The following is an 18,483-nucleotide window of genomic DNA, read 5'->3' on the forward strand; positions in this document are numbered from 1 at the left end:
ACCTCTGAAACTGTGAGTCAAAACAAACCTTTTTCCTTCATAAGTGGTTAGTCTCACGTATGTGTCACAAGCCGGGGAGAGCTAAGGCATTACACCCCTCACTCTAAAAAGATGTAAAATGAAAGCAGTACTGACAAAAGCAAAAGAGAAAAGAAGCTTCTCTAACTCTGCCTACACTCCAGGTGAGAGATTAGCAGGGGAGTAGGCAGGTTTCTTCCCTGAGATATGATCACAGACCTGGCCTCAGGAGTATCTGGGGCTCCAATTTCCACAATGTGCTGCATCTTGGAACCCCAAGATGAAAAACCACCTTAAAGTCCTTCTGTGTTTGCATTCCAGGGGAACTGGCAGAAGCAACAACCCCGATCTACTCTGGAAGGCTCCGCTCTCCACGAGGTCATCACAGGTGCCCAGAGAGAAAGGCTGATCAAGCAGGAGTCTTAACCCAGTGTGACAAATCACAGCAGGAACAACCCTGTGAGCCAGACGGAGGCACAGACGCAAAGAGCACCGGAAGCCGACCCCAAGGACGACACCACAGGTATGAGATGTAGGATGTCAAATAAGTAGGCCAAAATCATTAAAAAAACAACAAGAGGTGCTTTCAAAGTAGGGTAGGTAAATGAAGAGAATTTCTAGAAACAGGAGCTGTAGCTACTGGACTCAATAGATAAGAATATAAGTTGAAGAAAAGACAGAAGACTGGCAGATCTCTCTGAAGGTCTTTCCTTACTCCAGGGACCTTCCCAATTATTCCTGTAGAACTGCATTTTCAGCTGAACACTACTCACAGGGGCTGGGGTAGCTCAGCAGCAGAGTGCTGGCCTAGCCCGGCGAGGCCTGCGCCCAGTCCCCCAACACACACTCCCAAAACAAATAACAAGACACCATTCAAGAAGGGGACTATAATAAGGACTTTCAAGAACCAAAGAGTGAGAACATAAGAGACGGACACAACCTCACCAAAAACCATTCTCTAAAAGATGCATTTTAGGAAAACTAGTATTTTAAAAATTATATAATCCTTAAAAACAGTAAACAAGCTGGAAAGGTAAAAAGGGGATAGAGACACAAGTGCATCTTAGAATACAAAACAACCCGACCTCCCCAAAAGGCTTTTAGGAATGAAAAAAAAAATTAAAAATGCAACCAGGACAATGACCAGGAATGATTATATTTAAAGCACTTCATGGTCATTTTATGCTTCAGGAGGGAAATAGAAGGGTTAGCTTTGGTTTCTGCTAGATTAATAACCATGCACAAATGTTAAGAGCAACCACAAAAGAGTAGAAACAGATCACATAAATTGAAAAGTGGGATTTAAGAATGCAATTGAGAAGAGGCAGGAAATGGACGGAAAGAAGCAGGGCAAATAGAACCAAATAAGATCATAGAAGCAAGTCAAAATGCACAGACCTTCGAAATCATCATAAAACATACTAAACCTAATACTTCAACTTCGTTGACATGAGCAACAACAATGTAAAACAAAGCTCCAGCTTCATTTTACAGGCAAGAAGTGGAACTGAACATAAAGAGGAGAAGATTAAAAGGAGGGCAAAATGTATTCGGCAAATGTAAAGAAAGTTCTGTACATGTCAGGCCCAGGATTTAGTGAGCATACAGAGGATGCAAACATCAATAATTTTATGCTTGATCCATGAATGTAGTTCAAGTCCTATTCCCAAAGATGATGAATATACATTTTCCCAAGGATTAGCAACTTATATAAACAGTCCATCTAGGAAAGTACAAAATTAAGTCGTAAGCAGTTCCAAAGAATCTGTATTCATGCAGACCACCCCAGCAGCAGTTTTTCCTAAAAAAATAAGCTTTTTACAAAAGAGCAAAAGACCAAGAACAGCAAAGACAGTTTTAGAGAGGAAAAACAAGATTAGGTACTTTTCCTACCAGATAACAGCACACACAGTTATAGTGATGTGACACAGTGCAGAACAGCCTAACAGGACAGAGCACAGAAACAGCCCCACCACATATAAAAGTGTGACAGACAGCAGGCTCACTACTGCAGATCCCTGGAAAGGAATGGAACATTTGATAAAGGCTGCTAGCATAGAAGATTACACACACAGGACCCTAACTCACACCATGCACAAAAATCCGAGTCAAGCAGGTGTAAGCCAGAAAGCAAGTAGTTCAAGCTGCTCATCCTGGATGAAAATATATCAGGCAAATATAGTTAAGAACAATGTATTAAATATTTCAAAATAGCTAGAAAAATGGAAATGGTGAATGTGTGAGGTGTTAGACGTGTTATTTATGCTGATTTGAGTATTACACAAAGTAAACACATATCAAAACATCATACTGTACCCCACAAAGATGTACAATTATTAATGTGTAAATTAAAAAGAAAAAGGGAAATGCAGAAGACAATGCTCCTTATCACAGAGGAGAGGATTATCTCAAGAAGGTGTAAAAATTACAAATCACCCAAGATCTAACATCATACCTGGCCGGAGTTGAAAACTTTTGCTTAGCAACTTAGTGAGGTCCTAAGCAATATAGTGAGGCTCTGTCTTAAAATAAAATATAAAAAGGGCTGGGGATGTGGCTCAGTGGCTAAGTGACTCTGGGTTTAATCCCCAGCACCACACAAACACACACACACACACACACACACACACACACACACAAGAACTGCCAATGCACGGGGATTGTAGACTGAGAAGTCATCTTCAATACGTAGCAAAATATTAACATCTAAAATGTAACTCAATAAGTCCATAACTAGGTATATTTGATTCCAAAGAGCGTATTCTTTTATTTTATCTACCGCACCATGCTTTCTGGCTTTGACGGAAGATAAATGGGAGAGAAAGAGATGGGGCAGAGTTTGTGGAAGACAGTTTGGGAAGATGACAAAGAATGGGAGTTCCCTTACCTTTAGACTAGATTCTCGTGTCCATTTCCCTACATTTGACCTGTCCTGGGACTCACTCTGACCATCGGACTGTAACGTAAGTAATGATGTGTGAATATCCAGTCAGGGCCTCAAGTGGCTTTGCAGATCCTGGTCTTGCCCACCCTACAAGCCTCCCCTTGAAGATGAGAGAACTCAAGGAGAAGGGACCCAGTTGACCATCTCCCATCAGGCGAGCAAGGCCAAATTGAGCCACCTGGCCCCCAGCAAATCACCAGGTGACAGAGCCACATCAGTGAGGCCAATAGAACAACTGAGCTGCAGAGCCTGCTCACGTGGCTGAGCCAGAGAAGGGAGCAGAAATAAGGGTTGGGCGTGTTTGTCTCACAGCAGTAGATAACCATTAAATGGTGGGGGTAATTTAGAAATCAAAGAAAGCCAAGAGGCAGGAATTGATGAGGCACAGTTCAGGAAAGCTGAGGAGAGACACCAGGAAGGCCGGAATGGGAAATTCAAGTGAGAGAGGGCATGGTCTCCCTCCCATTCTTTAGGGCCGTCTCTGACACCCCCCAGTTTAAGAGCTTCTACAAACACAACGTTGAGTGTTTCTGGAAACTTCACACATACAGCTTTGTAACTTTCCACTCCTGCTTCCCCTTTGCTACCAGAGACTGTCTCACAGCAACAGGCACTGAAGGGATGACTTTGTCCTGGACACTCCTACCCACACTTACCAGGACACCCCACACTACACAGCCCTGCTAACGGTCAGAGAGGAGCGAGCTGAAGGCCGGGCTCAGGAGGGCTGATGAAGTGGCCAGAGCAGGAGACCCGTGAGTCTCTATGGCAACACTGAGCTGACGGCCAGGCAACATGGGTGCCCACAGGAGAGGGGGCGGGGCTAGGTCCAAGGAGATGAGGATGAACAGGAGGCCAGCATGTTGAGAGAACAAGAAGGCTCAGAGCTGGCTGCAGGTCAGGACCTACTGGCCATCTCAAAGGTCACCGTTAAAAAATGTATATGCTGTTGGGAACAGAGAAAATATTTCTTTGATTTTTAAATGACTTCCACATTATAATGTTTCTGTGGTTGAAAAGCCTTTGCAACCAGCACACCCCGCACGCCATTTGTAGGACAGACAACACTGGGATTCTGGGCAGTACAAACGCATGGATGTAAATTTACACTGAGATTTACCTTTCATTTACTTGGATTAGACACATTGACAAGACTTCATTTAAGGCCACGTGGGACTTAAATTTAAAGGAGGAAGAAAAAATTCTTCACCTGATATGAGCCATGTGTACAGATTCTCTGATTCAAACACTTCCAGAGGGGAATCAATTTTTGAAAGACCTTATTAATACCTGAGTTTAAATTTCAGCAGGGAAAAATGATTGGCAGGTAGGGGCAAAAGAAAGATTAGACACAAGCTGGGACTCAACTGGTAGGCTCTGGTTTCGTTTTGCTTTCCAGCTGGTTACTGTTAAATGACAATGAGAATTACACACAAACACTTATAAGCCATAAGATCAGCATCAACTGCCACCCCCACCAACAAAGCTAACAAACAAAACTGTTACAGAGCAAAACTAGTACATATATTGAAAAAGCTAAATATACCCTATGGGAAAAAGGGGGGGCACATTACAACGTAAACTCGGTAGACAACTTAATCACAAATTTCACAGAATTTCAGTGTCTTTGTTTCCTATAGAGAGGATTTTTAAAATATATAAGAACTGTAGATTTAGGCCTGACTTGTTATGAAAGTCAATCATAAGGGACATTCATGATCTTTAAAAATATAAAAGTGGAAGCTCTCAAGTCTCTAAAACAACACTTTTTCCACACGCAGGATTTGATGGGCGCCATCAATCAAGGCTCACTGGAAATCAAGGCTAGGCATTTGGATTCCCCTCGTCCCAGCAGGGCCCACAGAAGAAGGCCATGTGCTAAGTGACAAAAAGCAGGGCACACAAACAGTTTACAAGACACACATGGCTCCGGATCGTATCGACAAACAAATCAGGGACCATGTGCTGCCTAGGATCTGTGAGACTTCAGAGAATCCGAACACCAGGCCATATTTGTTTGCGGGAAGATAAATCTGTTCAGTTCCTCTTTCCTTGCAGACTCTCCCTGCTGCCTGATTGTCTTCAGTTTTTAGATGGGAGTTCGACAATCTCCATGGAACATCAGACCAAAATAGAACCTTGCATTTCACGGGTATGGAACAGAAGCACGTGCTGCCCAGGCACATTGAGTGGTGCCCACGCCTGGCGCTAACAATTCCGCACTGTGACTCAAGGTGCCTTGGACTTTCATGGCAATCACAGAAGCCTTTCCTGTTAAACAAACGCTGCTTAATCTGCTCCCTGCAGGAGGGACATCTGTACTCACTGCAGACCACCAGCTTCCACTCAGCATCAGACAGATGTGCTCATCAAAGGGTCTGACTCTCAAGTCCAAGGCTGGCCCTTAATTGTCTCTAAGTACCGTGCGCCTGCTGTTAGCCTCAGACACTCTGCTTTCTCCAGCTCAAATGCAGGAATAACCATTTTTCAAATAAGAAGCAACTTCAACCCACAGAGCCCTGGTGCTTTTATTGAACTACCAGGAGCTAGACACTGAGATAAACCAAGGCACCTGCCTGTCAAACAGTCAGGTGGAATTCTAGGACATATATATCACAGCGACATTCACTACAAAAATGAAATGTCCGTCTTAAGGACAGAACCCAAAATAAGACAGACAAGCAGATACTTGAAAGCTAATGAGTGAGTAGTTACTGATGCAAATATCCTTGTTTTTAAATGGTGAATTTTATGACCTACACCTTTTGCCACCACAATTTTACTTACATTTGGGGGAAAAGCAGGCATTCAGAATAAGCATTTACTTTTTCTTCTCCCTTCCCTGGTTACAAAAAGGGGTGGGAGGGGATGCCAAAAAAGGGTATTTGTGTTGCAATTCTCTCAATAAATGCTTTATAAAACTTTTATTTTTATTTTTTTAGTTGTCAATGGACCTTTATTTGTAAATATGTGGTGCTGAGAATCAAACCCAGTGCCTCACACATGCTACGCAAGCGCTCTACCACTGAGCTATAACCCCAGTCCCAAAACTTTTTAAACAGTTATTTTAGATCTATATTTGCTTCCCTAAGTTGATGTTCACTGATAGGATTCTCCCACTGGGTGATACGGGTATCCCTTCCAGTTAACTGAGCGGGTGGTTCTCAGCTGGTGGAGATTTTGCCATACATCACTGAAGCCTTACTGAGACTGCTTTCATCACAGAACATCAATAACAACAAAAAAAATCTGGCTCAAAATGTTCATAGAGTTAGATGAAATCAAAATAAATCACACAAGAACATGGGAAGGGCTTTTGGAAACCTCACACAAACATCAGCTAGCAACTTCCTACTCCAGCGTCCCCGCCACTACCAGGGTTTTTCTAGAATAACAGCTACTGAAGGAACTCTCTTTTTGTCCTGGACATCCTACCAATATATACATAAACAAGTGCTTTAAAAAGAGAGAGATGAAAGCAGTCCTGGTAAGACTTCAACCAGAACTAATGGATGGCAAGAGGCCAAGGACAGGAAACTGAGTCTCAGAAAACACGTAGGATGGACCGTCCCTATCCAGTCCTTGGCTTTCTGTGCCAGCATGGCAATCCATGCACCCTGCATCCATCTTACACGGATGAAGAGGAGGAGAAAGCACTCTGTGACCACCTAACAGATTGTCCCTATGAAAATCTCAATGAAGCAGATTCCAGATGCTTTAAGAAGCTACAGGAGCTTTGCAAGTCACCTTAACATTCCCACTGTCTTATCACTCTACCAGGATGGGAAAAGGAGGTGGGGGGTTTGTAATCAGAAGAACTCAGGTAGTGGCTCCCAGTGCTAGGGCACCTTAGAATCCCCCAGGGAATTGGAAACACCCACAATGAACGCCTTCTGCCCCATCACAGAGAGAGTGATGCATGAACTCTGGAAAGGGGCCCAGGAACCCCAGCATGCAAGACTATGGAATCCCTTTCTCTTCACTTTGGAAACTATAAGCAAGGTGTAATTCATAAACTTAATTTTTATCAGAAAAAAATCACCCGTTGAAGATGAAGTGAAGGAAAAGCCAGTAAGGAGATAAAAAATTAGCAATCATTGTTTACAGACCATACCATCCTCATGTCCCCCATCACAGACCGGCTTGGATACAATATTTATTGAGTTCTTGCCAGGTGTTATTTTAAACATTTTAGTAACTCATTTAATCTTCACATCAACCTAGTAAGATAATGTCATCATCTTCATTTTGTACATGAGGGCACAGAAAGATTAAGTATGACTGTTTAAGGGCATGAAGCGAACATGGTAATGAATGCAGTCCCAAGGAATCTGCATCCAGAGCCCACTTTTAGCCACCAGGCTGTCATGCTTCTATATAGACGCTTCGGTGTGAGAAAGAGGTCCAGAAATAACTCAACCTTGAAAAAGAACCGCATATTTCCATCAGGATTCTCAGGGGAGGATCTGGCCAAGTCTGTGTTCTTGGGCTTGTGAGACAGCAAGAGCTCGGCAGGAGCAGCTTCTAGCAGACCCTCTCTGGCCGCAGCTCACTGGACCTCAGGGTCCCAGACACACTCACCTTGACTGATGGTCAAGCTTGCCACACATTCACTTTTGACCACCTAAAGATGGTGTCTGTATCAACTCTCAAACCTGCCACTCAGGATGTTACTTATTTTTAGTTACTTCTAAACTTAGGCCAAGGTTGCCGTCCAGCCGGCCCATTGTATAAATTTTCTGTTGTTTTCTACTTTAACTGCAGTTGCAGCTGTGTGTGGATACTGCTTTATCTCTGCCTCATTATGGAGCAATCTTATGGCTTATTTTATCCTGTTTACTCGCTTCCCCTTTTTATCTTTCACCATTTCATGGGGATTAGGAAGTAGAAGTACCCAGAAGGCAGACAGGCCGAGACCCAGGCAGGAGCCTGAGTTCCAGGTTAAGACCATTTCACTGGGATAAGAAGAGGAATGAACAAATCTCCTAAAGGTGATTCTAAAATTGCAGCTTCCGCGTGTTTTAAACAAGGGTAAGTTCAGTGGATGGAGTGCAGAACCTCCACAGCTAAGTGGTCTATAGGACGTGGCGGTCAGCCATGGACTAAAACATCATCACACAGAAGACAGGGCAGCCACTGTGTACGGAACACACTCAGATATTTATAAATATATATATATATATAAAAACATATGCATTTTAATTGTTAAAATTGGAAACATAGATGCACACATTCATGCATATATATATATATATATATATATATATATTTTTTTTTTTTAAAGAAAAAACAGACCAAAACATCAACAGTGATTTCTTTAAAGGAAGACTGTAAGTAATTCCAGTCATACTTTACACCAGTGTTTGGCAAACCCTATCCACACAGGGCCTGGTAGTATTTGGGACTACTCAACTCTGCCATTGTAATGGGAGAGCAGGGGCAAGGTGTAAGTCACTCGGTGAGACTGTGTCCCAGTGAAAGGTTATTGATAAAACAGGCAATGGGCTGGTTTTGGCCTGTGGATTGTACTTTGGTAACACTGGTTTTATATCTATAACTGATAGGAAGGAAAATAAGAAACATAAAACCAAAAGACAATTTTGCACACACTGTTGCTTGGAGTATGCACGTCCCAGCTTATAAAACCCTTTAAATAATCTAATCTAATATATTGTGCCTGATTCAAAGTCACATACAGAACAAGGCTGAGTGGAGTTTTAAGGGATCGATGCTGCCATCTTGTGGTCATATCAAAAAATAGCCTTCAAGGTCTCAATTTCCTTTTATTTAGGGCACATAACTAATTGGAGTCACTTTTTAAAAAAATGCAACTGGGACATGAGTGCACCATGACACATAAACCAAGGAGGTCACTGGTAAACAAATGCAAGCAATTTATGAAGCTGCAACAGGTCAAATTCTTCCAGGAAACCACTGAACGAAGGAATGAAGGAAACTTTGCAGGGTTTCTTAGCTGGTCAAACTTCAGATGGTAATTTGAAAAATAACAATGGCAGGAAAAATGCCCAACTCAGATGTGAAAACTAAAAGACTTTTTTTTTAACCCAAGCCAAGAGAAAATAATTCCGAGATACAACTTCCAAAACCCAGACCCCAGAACCCAGGCAGAGACAATTAAACAAGAACCATCCCCCTGTCCATTTTTTCACTCTTGCGCCCACCTCTCGCTGAACAGGAATGGGTCGCCAGTGTAGCAAACTATGTGCAAAAAGCAGGAAAGACAAAGATAAAGAACCTAAACCCACTCCCAGGAGACAAGCAAAGAGGAGACATAGACACAAGAAAGTAAGCCTAGTATCTATCATATGGTTAGAGCCCACAGGAAAGGCGTTTCGGGATCACGGGAGCCGAGGGGAGGGAGCAAACTCTGTGGGGTCCCAGGAAGACTTCCAAGGGGAGGTAGCATTCAAGCTGCTTCCATTAGGATGAGCACAAGGTTGCCAGAGGGAGCGGGAAGGAGAGGAAGAGCAGCAGATGGGGTAGGGCAGGGGGTTCCGCAGACGGGTGCACGTTCAGACTCTAGGTTGGAAGAGCCCGAGAGCCAGAGACCAAAGAGCTCTTCTGCACACATTTCCACTCTGGGCATCCCGACCATATCCCTTCACACAGTAGGAGACGCAGGACTGGGTGGCTTGGAGGCTGGGATAAGACTGAGGGTCTCAGCCTCTTACGTGATTCCCAGCAGGTATCTCCATATCTCTATCCATAGTCAAGAGATGGTGGCCTTAGTCCCTGGCCATTTTCCAAATTAGCAAACACATTATAAAGCTTTCTATGGAGGACAGGTAGATTTGTAGAAAGACAGTTATTCCACGACAAAAACACACTCCTTGCCCCTTTGAAGTCTGCACAGGAAGCACAGAGTCGGTAATCAGTCCATCTCACACGTCTTATTCTGCATGAAAGGCAGAGGGAGCCCACTGAAACACACAAGCCACATAGCAAGCCTCCAGGGCCCGGCTGAATGGCGCTCTGCTGGCCCCCAGTCCTGTGCCTACCTGGGTTGCTGGTGAGGAAGGCCAGGGGGCTCTCACCGAGGTCCACGGGGCCGTCCACTCGGTGGGGCGGGCTTTCCAGCAGCTCCACTCCCGCCTCCAGCTCAGGGTAGGTCCTCACCAGCAGGCCCAGCGAGGGCTGTGAGAGGAAGTCTTTGAGCATAGATGAGTTCAGGGTGCCTGCGACACGATTATTGATCTCGAGAATTTCATCTCCCGCCTTTAGGCCTGCCAACGCAAGGTGGAAAATTTTTAATGTCACACATGCAGAAATCAGAACATAACAACTTACAAGTTCTGTCAGAAAGGGCACACCAAGCTCTCAAGGTTGGGGCCTCAGCCCCAAGTGCTGCTGCCAGCAGGCTACAGGGCTCCAAGTGATAATCGGGGTTTTGCACGGGATTGGACTTCAGAAGGTTCTGGACTCAGTGTGCCTGTCCTGACCTCAATACATCACCTAAACAAACTCACTCCTTATTCAATTGATGTGTTCTAAGCATCTGCCAATTTCTCTTCACAAATGCAAATACTGGCCATCTTCCAATGATTCTGTGCTGCAATCAGGATATTTGGGGTACATTCAGGTCTACTGATCATTTCTATAAAACCCAAACCTCTGGCTACAAATTCACAAGTGAAGCTTATTCCAAATACACTTAAAGACCAACAGTGTACACATGCAAATGCAATACTCTGTCCCCTCCCTTTCTAATGACATGGGACCTTGGGGAGAATATCTTTCAGGAAGTCCCCAGAGTTCTGCTGCTACCTTTGCAAAGCATGATGGGGGAGGGGCTTAAGTCTGGGACCCAATGGAACAGTCCAGAACAAGCCAACCTGGAAGACCAAGAAGTTGTGACTAATTCTGGGGCAGTTCAAACCTGTATGGAAGGAATATTCCAGCAATTGGAGAAAGGGAGAGGCTAGGGAAGAACATGGAAGGAAAGAGTATCCTCTCAGCTAAGAAGGAAAAAGAGATGTGTTTCTTATTTTAAATGCTAAGGCAGAAAAACAAACTGAGAAAAGGAAGTAAATGAAGTGCAAAGACAAATGAACTGCAGAAGGGAGAAGTGACCCAGCCCCTGAGGCATCTGGGATCCCACCTCTGGATTCTGAAGAAAAATGATTCTACAAAGAGGTTCTCAGTTCCCAGTTTGACTGAGTCACACACCCTGGTTATCCTTACTCGGGTTTCCAAAATATTTGAAATCTGTTTTCTACCACAAAATACTCCAAGAAACAGTATGGTTGGAGAGGGAACAGAGGAGAAATAAGAACGTTTTTTTCCCTATCGGAGGCAACATTCTGTGAAGCTAATTTCATTGTTAGGTAAAAGATTTGGGCATCCTAAGGTTCAGACTGAATACACAAAAATTTCTACTTGTGAAAAGCAAGGTTTTGGGTTTTTGTTTGTTTGGTCTTTTCTTAAAACAACACAAGTCCTTACAGTAAGATATTAAAGGAACTTAATGTAAGTACAAAAAGACTTAAAAATCAAAAACACAGATGAGGTTTTTCAAAAAGAAGTTCCAGGTCCACATGAGTGGCAGAACAGGAGTGGGTAGTCGGTTGAATGGTCCCCCAAAATGTTCACATGCCAGAACCTGTGAACATGGTCTCGTTTGGAAAAGGTGTCTTTGCCGTTGTAATTAAGTTAAGGAACTTGAGAAAACATTTTGCTGGGTCATCTGATCCTAAGCCCAGTGACAAATGTCCTTGTAAGGACACAGGGGAGACCCAGAAAGAAGGGGAGGAAGCATACGAAGACAAGAGAGGGTGTCTGGAGGGATGCAGCCACAAGCCAAGGAAGAGCTGGGGCCACCAGACATCAGCCAAGGCAAGAGAACAAGAGAGGATCCGGTAGAGAACCTTCGAGTAGCCACCTTGACTTAAGACTTCTGGCTTTTCCCAGAACTTGAGAAAGTACATTTCTGTTGTTGAAAGCCACCCGTTTGTTGTACTTTGTTATGGCAACTGTAGGAACATAATACAGGTATGAGTAAGCAGGAGAAGGCAGCCCCATGATAATGGCCAGCAACGTCCCCCACCTAGATCCCTCCATCACTGCCTCTCGTGGGATGGCTCTGTGACTATTGATATACACCACTGATTCTCTTCCAGTGTCGGTTTCCTCATGTGTGAGAGGGAAAGTGGGTTACATGAGAGCAGATGATGTAACCGGGTAAAACTCCATGGAACCCACTCACCAGACACGAGCTCTCACTGTTCACTAGAAGAAACAGGCCAACTTTTCTTTCTGACAAAGAATTGCAGCCTGCTCAGAAATAATCCCCAACTCACCATGGAAACAATGACTGACCATGGGAAAAGGTTGGAAGCATCCAAGCTGTCTAGAGTAACAGGGCACATGGCTTTCTTGATGGCTCGGTCCCTGTGTGGCCATCAGGAAAAAACTAAAGATGACAGTCCCCTCAGGGAACTCCAAGAGTAGAATGACCACCCCAAACAAACATGCCCACGGTGGATAAAATGCAAAATACCATACTTGGATACAAAATGTCAATTCTGTGAGGGGAGCCACCAGGAGCTCCCACCCAAGGCAGCTGTGTGTGAAGGCGAGCAGTTGGGTGTGGAATCTGGGGTTTACGCCGTCTAGCCAACAGCCCAGTGTGGCTAACCAAAGTAAAGAAAAACGAACCGAACCTGAATTCGTGCAAATGGAACATTCAGATCCAATTAGGCCACATCCCACTGGGCTCTCCCTGGCTGCAACAGGGTCATTTTAAGAGGGACACTGAGATACCAATAGTATCCAAAGAGCAATGACCAGAGTTGGATTCCACACTCTAATCAGTGGTTCAAGGCTCTGGAAGTGTGGCATCTGGACAAGAAAAGATTTAGTCGTCACAATAGGACAGCTATCAAAGGCTGGCTACAGAGAAGAGCAGACTCCACTAACACAGGAGCTGGAGGCTGAAGGAGGAGGACACTCTATGATCAGATGTCACCCTGATGCATGGCCACAGTGGGTCGGCCATTACCGGGGTGGTGGAGAGAGGGGACTGAGTCTTCAATTAAAGACCAGATCTAACAAAACACAATCTAATACCCTAACAATACCCTCTTGACACTGCCGTCCACACATGGGATGTCCACACAGGGGGTGTCCACACGTGGGTGTCAGGCAGTTTGTGGCCCAAGAGGAGGACAATGCTCCTGAACTCCCACATCTGTAGAGAAGAGCGCTATGTGGGGGAAGAGGGTTGGAGCTGAGAACCGTCTGTTTTCATCAAACACCAGGACTTTGAACTAAAACAGGATGTGACTGAAACCAGCACAGCAGAACTCCCACCCCGGGGCCACACCAACCAGCACACTCATTGTGCTAAAGAGATAAAGATCAGGCTTTGGGGTTCGAAGGGGAATAAACCTTGTCATCATCTCTGGGCTTAGCTGAGAGATGTGTCTGTATCAAACTCAGGCCTCCAGGCTGTCAATGACCTAGAAATTACTGAAGGAAAAGGAAGGAAAGTCCTGCTTCACGACAATTGGCGGATAAATAATTCTGACTTGATTTCTCGCTTGCCCTCTCCTTGTCACTTCTAGGCACAGTCGTGTCTGTGGGTGGCGCTTCTCCAGAGTTTACAGCACATGGCCAAACAACCTGCGCAGGCAGCCCGCGAGCCGTAAACCATCCAGAACTATGCTGACCCAGAATGTGGAAGGAGCGGGGAGGTCCACACTCCTCCGTACCCTGGCTGCTCTATTCAGCCATCTTTAACAGAAGACACACGGGTAAATACCTCTAAGGACAGGTGTCCCAGGCAAGTTTGCCAGAGACATTCAACATGTGTTATTTTGCCACTGTCTTAACAAATCTAAAAATTCCACAGCAAGAAGAAACCCTTACTACAGTAAGCATAGCAGGATGCATAGTGTCCCCTCAAAATTCACGTCGACCCAGAGGGTCAGGATGTAACCCTCTTTGGAAATAGGCTGGCATGTATATTGCAGAGATAACTAAAATGATATAGTAATTATATTATATTGCAGATATAATTAAGCTCAAAAGGACTTAGGGTGAGTGTTACACTAAATGAGGGTGTTGTTAGAAGGCCAGGTAAAGACAGGAGGGACACACAGAAAGGACATGTGACTACAGAGGCAAAAGCTGATAACAGCTACAAACCAAGGAATGTCAGGAATGACCGGCAGCCACCAGCGCCAGGAAGAGGCATGTGACACATTCTTCCCTGAGAGACACAGAAGGAACCGATCCTGCCAATGCTAGTTTAAGACATCTAGCCTCCTGAACTGCGAGAGAAGTTTCTGTAGCTTGAAGTCACCCAGTTGGTGGCTGTTTGTTACAGTGGCCCTCGGAAACTCACAGTGAGTAAACACAGTCATCCCTCGGGATCCTCGGGGGCTTGATTCCAGGTCAACCCCTGCACATCAAAACCTGTGGATGCCCACGTGCCTTATGTGAAATGGCACAGTATGTGCATATAATCTCCAACATCCTCCTGTATACCTGAAATCCTTTCTAGATTGCGTGTAATACCTAACGCAGTGTGAACACAGTGTAAATAGTTGTATCGTTTGGGGAATAGTGAATGACAAGGAAAAAAGGGTCTGTATGTTCCGGAAAGACTCAACTTATTTTTTTTTTTTCTAAATATGTTCGATCTGCAGTCAATTGAATCTGCTGCTGCAGAATCCATGGATATGGAGGATCGATGGTAATGTAGGGTAAAAAGATACTCCAGGAGTAGAAAGAGGATGGAGATTCAGGATTCCAAGAGCAGCCTAAACGCATTATGAATCCTTTGAGGGCAAACAGGAAAGAGTTCTGCAAGGCGGGGGCACAAGGGCTGGATCTTGAATCCCTAGGTTCTCAACTTCTGCAAAGATTCTCCAGGAATGGAAGCAACAATATATATGCTTCACAAGACTCTACCGACTCTGGCAAGGGCCAGACAGCTCTGACCAGTGCAGAGAGGCCTCCCACAAGTTCTGCTCCAGCAGGACCCCCTGCAAACCTCCACAGCCTCCTAGAGATGCAGAACCTCCATGTGTGGTTTGAATGGAACTTCCCACCAGCACCACAGAAATGGCCTCAGAATCGGATTTAAAACCCAAGAAGATGACATTTCTTGCACACCTGGGTTAGAATAAATCCTTATTCTTTGGAAGGGTTTGCAATGTGCCAATGCTCAAACACACGTCACACAAGAATCCTCTGGGCAGATCTTTCTCATCCACCAACCAGAGAAACTCAAAGGGAATTGCAGAAAGACAGACAAGACACTCACAGACTCACCTTTCTTGGAAGCTAAACCAGTTTCCTTTACACTGTTCACGTAAAGCCTTCGAACACCATCTTCTTCCACCGAAGAAAGTGAAAACCCTGCAAAACACGAAAGAACCAGGACTCATACCTTCTGAATGTTTAGCAAACAGGAAGTTCCTGCTGTGAACCAGGTGTGTTTAACGTTTTGGGTTATAGTTTGGAGCCAGAGCCTTACCCCACTCAGATTGTTTTACAAAGCAGAAAAATGTGTTTTTAGATCCCTCTAAAAGAAGTTGCTCCTTATAAAAGTAACTATCACCTGGTGCATCAATCTTCACATTACCCACCCAACCACCCACTTGGAAGAAGCTATTTTGTTTTACCTTGATTTCTGGTAAATGTCACCATTTTGCCTTTTACATACTCTCTTCTGCTGCATAGAACCGATTAGCTTACCTCACTAGGGTCCCTTGCATTGCGCCCTAGGATTCGTCACAAATGTCCCACTCTGTGATGTGCTCATGTATTTGTACTGCCATATGGGCATTGCTTAACAAAATTCTGCAGGCAGGGATAAGTAGTAACTCACTTTACAAACTAAAACCAATTAATTGATTACACACTCCACTTCTGATCATAACATTATGAGCTAATTAATCTTCGGCTTTCTTACTACTTCAGAAAAGAAGACAGAGGAAGACCTAGGTACTCTGGGTCATTTCAGGGATGCTGGGTGCTCTTTTGGTTACTAGTTTGGGTCACCCTGATTCTGGATGGCCTCGTGACAAACTCCTCATGAGTGAGTTGAATATCCACACCAACACCTACTCTCCTGGAGGAAAAGTTTCTTGGCACACACTCCTAAAAGGTCCACGGGAATGAACATAGTGTAATAATTTCAAGTCTGGGAAAAAAAAACTCACACTATTTATGGATCACTGCCTAAATGCTGAGGGAAAGGACACAGTGGTTTAAAAAAACAGACAAGCAAAAAAGAAAAGGAGTACTTCATTACAAAGCTGGGTACCAGGGACTCATTGAGACTTTTCAGGTCATGTCCAAGAGAACATGTGGGTTTTTGTTTAGTTCACAGGACCAGGAAATGGACAACCTATGTGGGCAAAGCTGCCTGTGGCCACTGCCCACACCCTGGGCACTGTAACTCCCTCAGAGAGCAAATGGCACAAAGCTGCCCGAGGACTTTCCAAAGGCTTCCTAGTATTCTATTTTGAATGCCATTCTGATAGAAACTTATAATTTTCAGATTTTCAAGAAGCTTCAATGAAATAAAAATATTTTATAGATGAACCATTGAAGCCACCTTAGCCTTAACACAGGCATATTTATTTGCATTTCAGCAGTTTTCTCCCCATTTATCTATTATTACAGAACAAAGGGATGGCAAGGCAAAGAATGGGTAGGAGTCCATCCTGAAGGGAATGGCATCTCCTCTCTGAAATACCTAATTCTATAAAATTCTGAGATCAGTAATTTTTTTTCCCCCTAAAAACAAATGCATCCTGACGGGGTGCAGAGGGAGCAGCTTACTTAACTTAGAAGGTGGCAGGGGAGGCAAAGTTGAGGGTCTACTCTAAGTCATAGTTCAGACATTTATCTCTATTATCATCTCCTTCCTCGGTCTTCTTTTTAAAATCAAAAAGTTAAAAACAAGGAGAGAGAGCCAGGAAGCCATCCAGTCCGAGGACCACAAATGACTACGAAATTTTGCACCAGATTACAAAATAAGGATCTGAGAAGCAGATTGCACTCCTCAAGTTGATGGGGAACTCTCTGGGACCAGAAAGAGGGCAGAAGAAAGGGTAATGTGTCTTTCCGAAGAAGACCCAAGGAAGCCCAAATGTGCAAATGTGAAGAGCACCCTGCTCTGTCCTGGGGCTCATACTGCCAGATACCTGTCTAGGGGTCAGGCCAACAGGAGCTTCTGTAGTGTTCCAGAAAGACAGCTCCCCCCCACTAAACCACGCAGCACATGCCTGCTGCAGGGTCTCTGTCACCATCCCCTGCACTGACAAAAATGAAGAAAACAATCAACACCCTACAACTGGTTTATTCTGAGGTGACTGAAGAACATAATGATCTTAAGAGCTGACTGGCAAAGTCAGATATTTTTTTCCCTTCTAAATAGAAGAGCAAAACTCTTAGTTCTCAGCAAATGGGTCAAACACAGTCCAAAATGATTGCCCACAGGGGGCAGAAGGAGCTCATTCTATATACACCCAACCTATCCACCACCTGGAAGGCTGTCACTTGCAAAAGCAGGAAGTGTCCTGTGAGGAAAACAGAGCGATGATCCTGAGAGGGAAGAAAGGGATGAAAACCATGTGAGGAAACTAAGAGCAACTACCACGATGGACAACCCGATTCTTCACGCTGGAAATTCAAACATGAGACCCAGAGGAGCACTCAAAACCGGAGTCCAGGATACAGTGAATATCCACACTCCACCCTAAGGAGGACACGTGTGTCAAATACAATAGGATGGGAAACATCCAGAGAAGAGGAATGCTCAGTGGCTGAGCTGGTGCCTACTGGCCTTGAAGGCAGACTGGGTATCATGCTGGGTCTAAGCATCATGGAACCATCTGGGCTGCTTTCCACAATATGGCCTGGGAGTGGAGAGGGAAGCAAGAGACAGAGATTAACTCAGTGTTAACTCTAACTTTGTGTCATGTGCTGGATGGTTAGTTCATATTTTCCTTCCTCAAGTATTGTAAAATAGAAAGCAGCATCTGTCTTGTCTTGTTAGGGTTTGTGTGTGCCTGTTGGTGCTATGTGCTAGTAGCTTTTCCTTACACCAAACTGAGCGTATAAAGGGAAGCCATGCTTTGGTAGGTGTCAACATTGGATGCAGATTAGCTGACTTTGGACTCCTTAGTAGCTCTTGAGGTCAGAGGCAAGCAGGTCTCCTACGATTGCGGGTGCTCTTTAACCTGCTCAGCCACAGGCGAGTGGAACAGTTTATCCCAGCAGAAATCGGAGCACTGAGAAGAAATGGCTCAGCTGAGGTCACTGGCCATACACATCAGTGCCTTTTCAAAGTAAAGTTCAGGAACTGGTGCCAAGAGTTTGCTACTGACAGTAACGTAAGGGCAAGACCAAGACTTAACCCTGAGAACTCCGTACATAACTGGACATTGCCACCACCTCCAAGCAAGGGGCCAGGTGCTTTACAAAAGGAGTGGCGGTTACAAAAGACTGGAAGTTACACCCAAACACCTGCTTCTTTGCATCAG

The 18,483-nt window shown here is 44.5% G+C and overlaps 1 protein-coding gene across 5 annotated transcripts in view; it reads right to left on the minus strand.

The window, feature by feature from the left end:
* The window catches only part of Tiam1 (TIAM Rac1 associated GEF 1), a 361,212-nt gene that overhangs the window by 44,672 nt on the left and 298,057 nt on the right, over positions 1–18,483 (minus strand). For all 5 annotated transcript variants that reach the window (XM_047563443.1, XM_047563441.1, XM_047563439.1 and 2 more), the window contains 2 exons: positions 15,260–15,346; positions 9,982–10,206 (listed from right to left, as the gene is read on the minus strand). In XM_047563443.1, coding sequence (XP_047419399.1) covers positions 9,982–10,206; positions 15,260–15,346 — 312 coding nt within the window. The remainder of the gene's footprint in view (positions 1–9,981; positions 10,207–15,259; positions 15,347–18,483) is intronic.

Source organism: Sciurus carolinensis, chromosome 9 (assembly GCF_902686445.1).
Source record: "Sciurus carolinensis chromosome 9, mSciCar1.2, whole genome shotgun sequence".
Taxonomy (NCBI): Eukaryota; Metazoa; Chordata; class Mammalia; order Rodentia; family Sciuridae; genus Sciurus; species Sciurus carolinensis.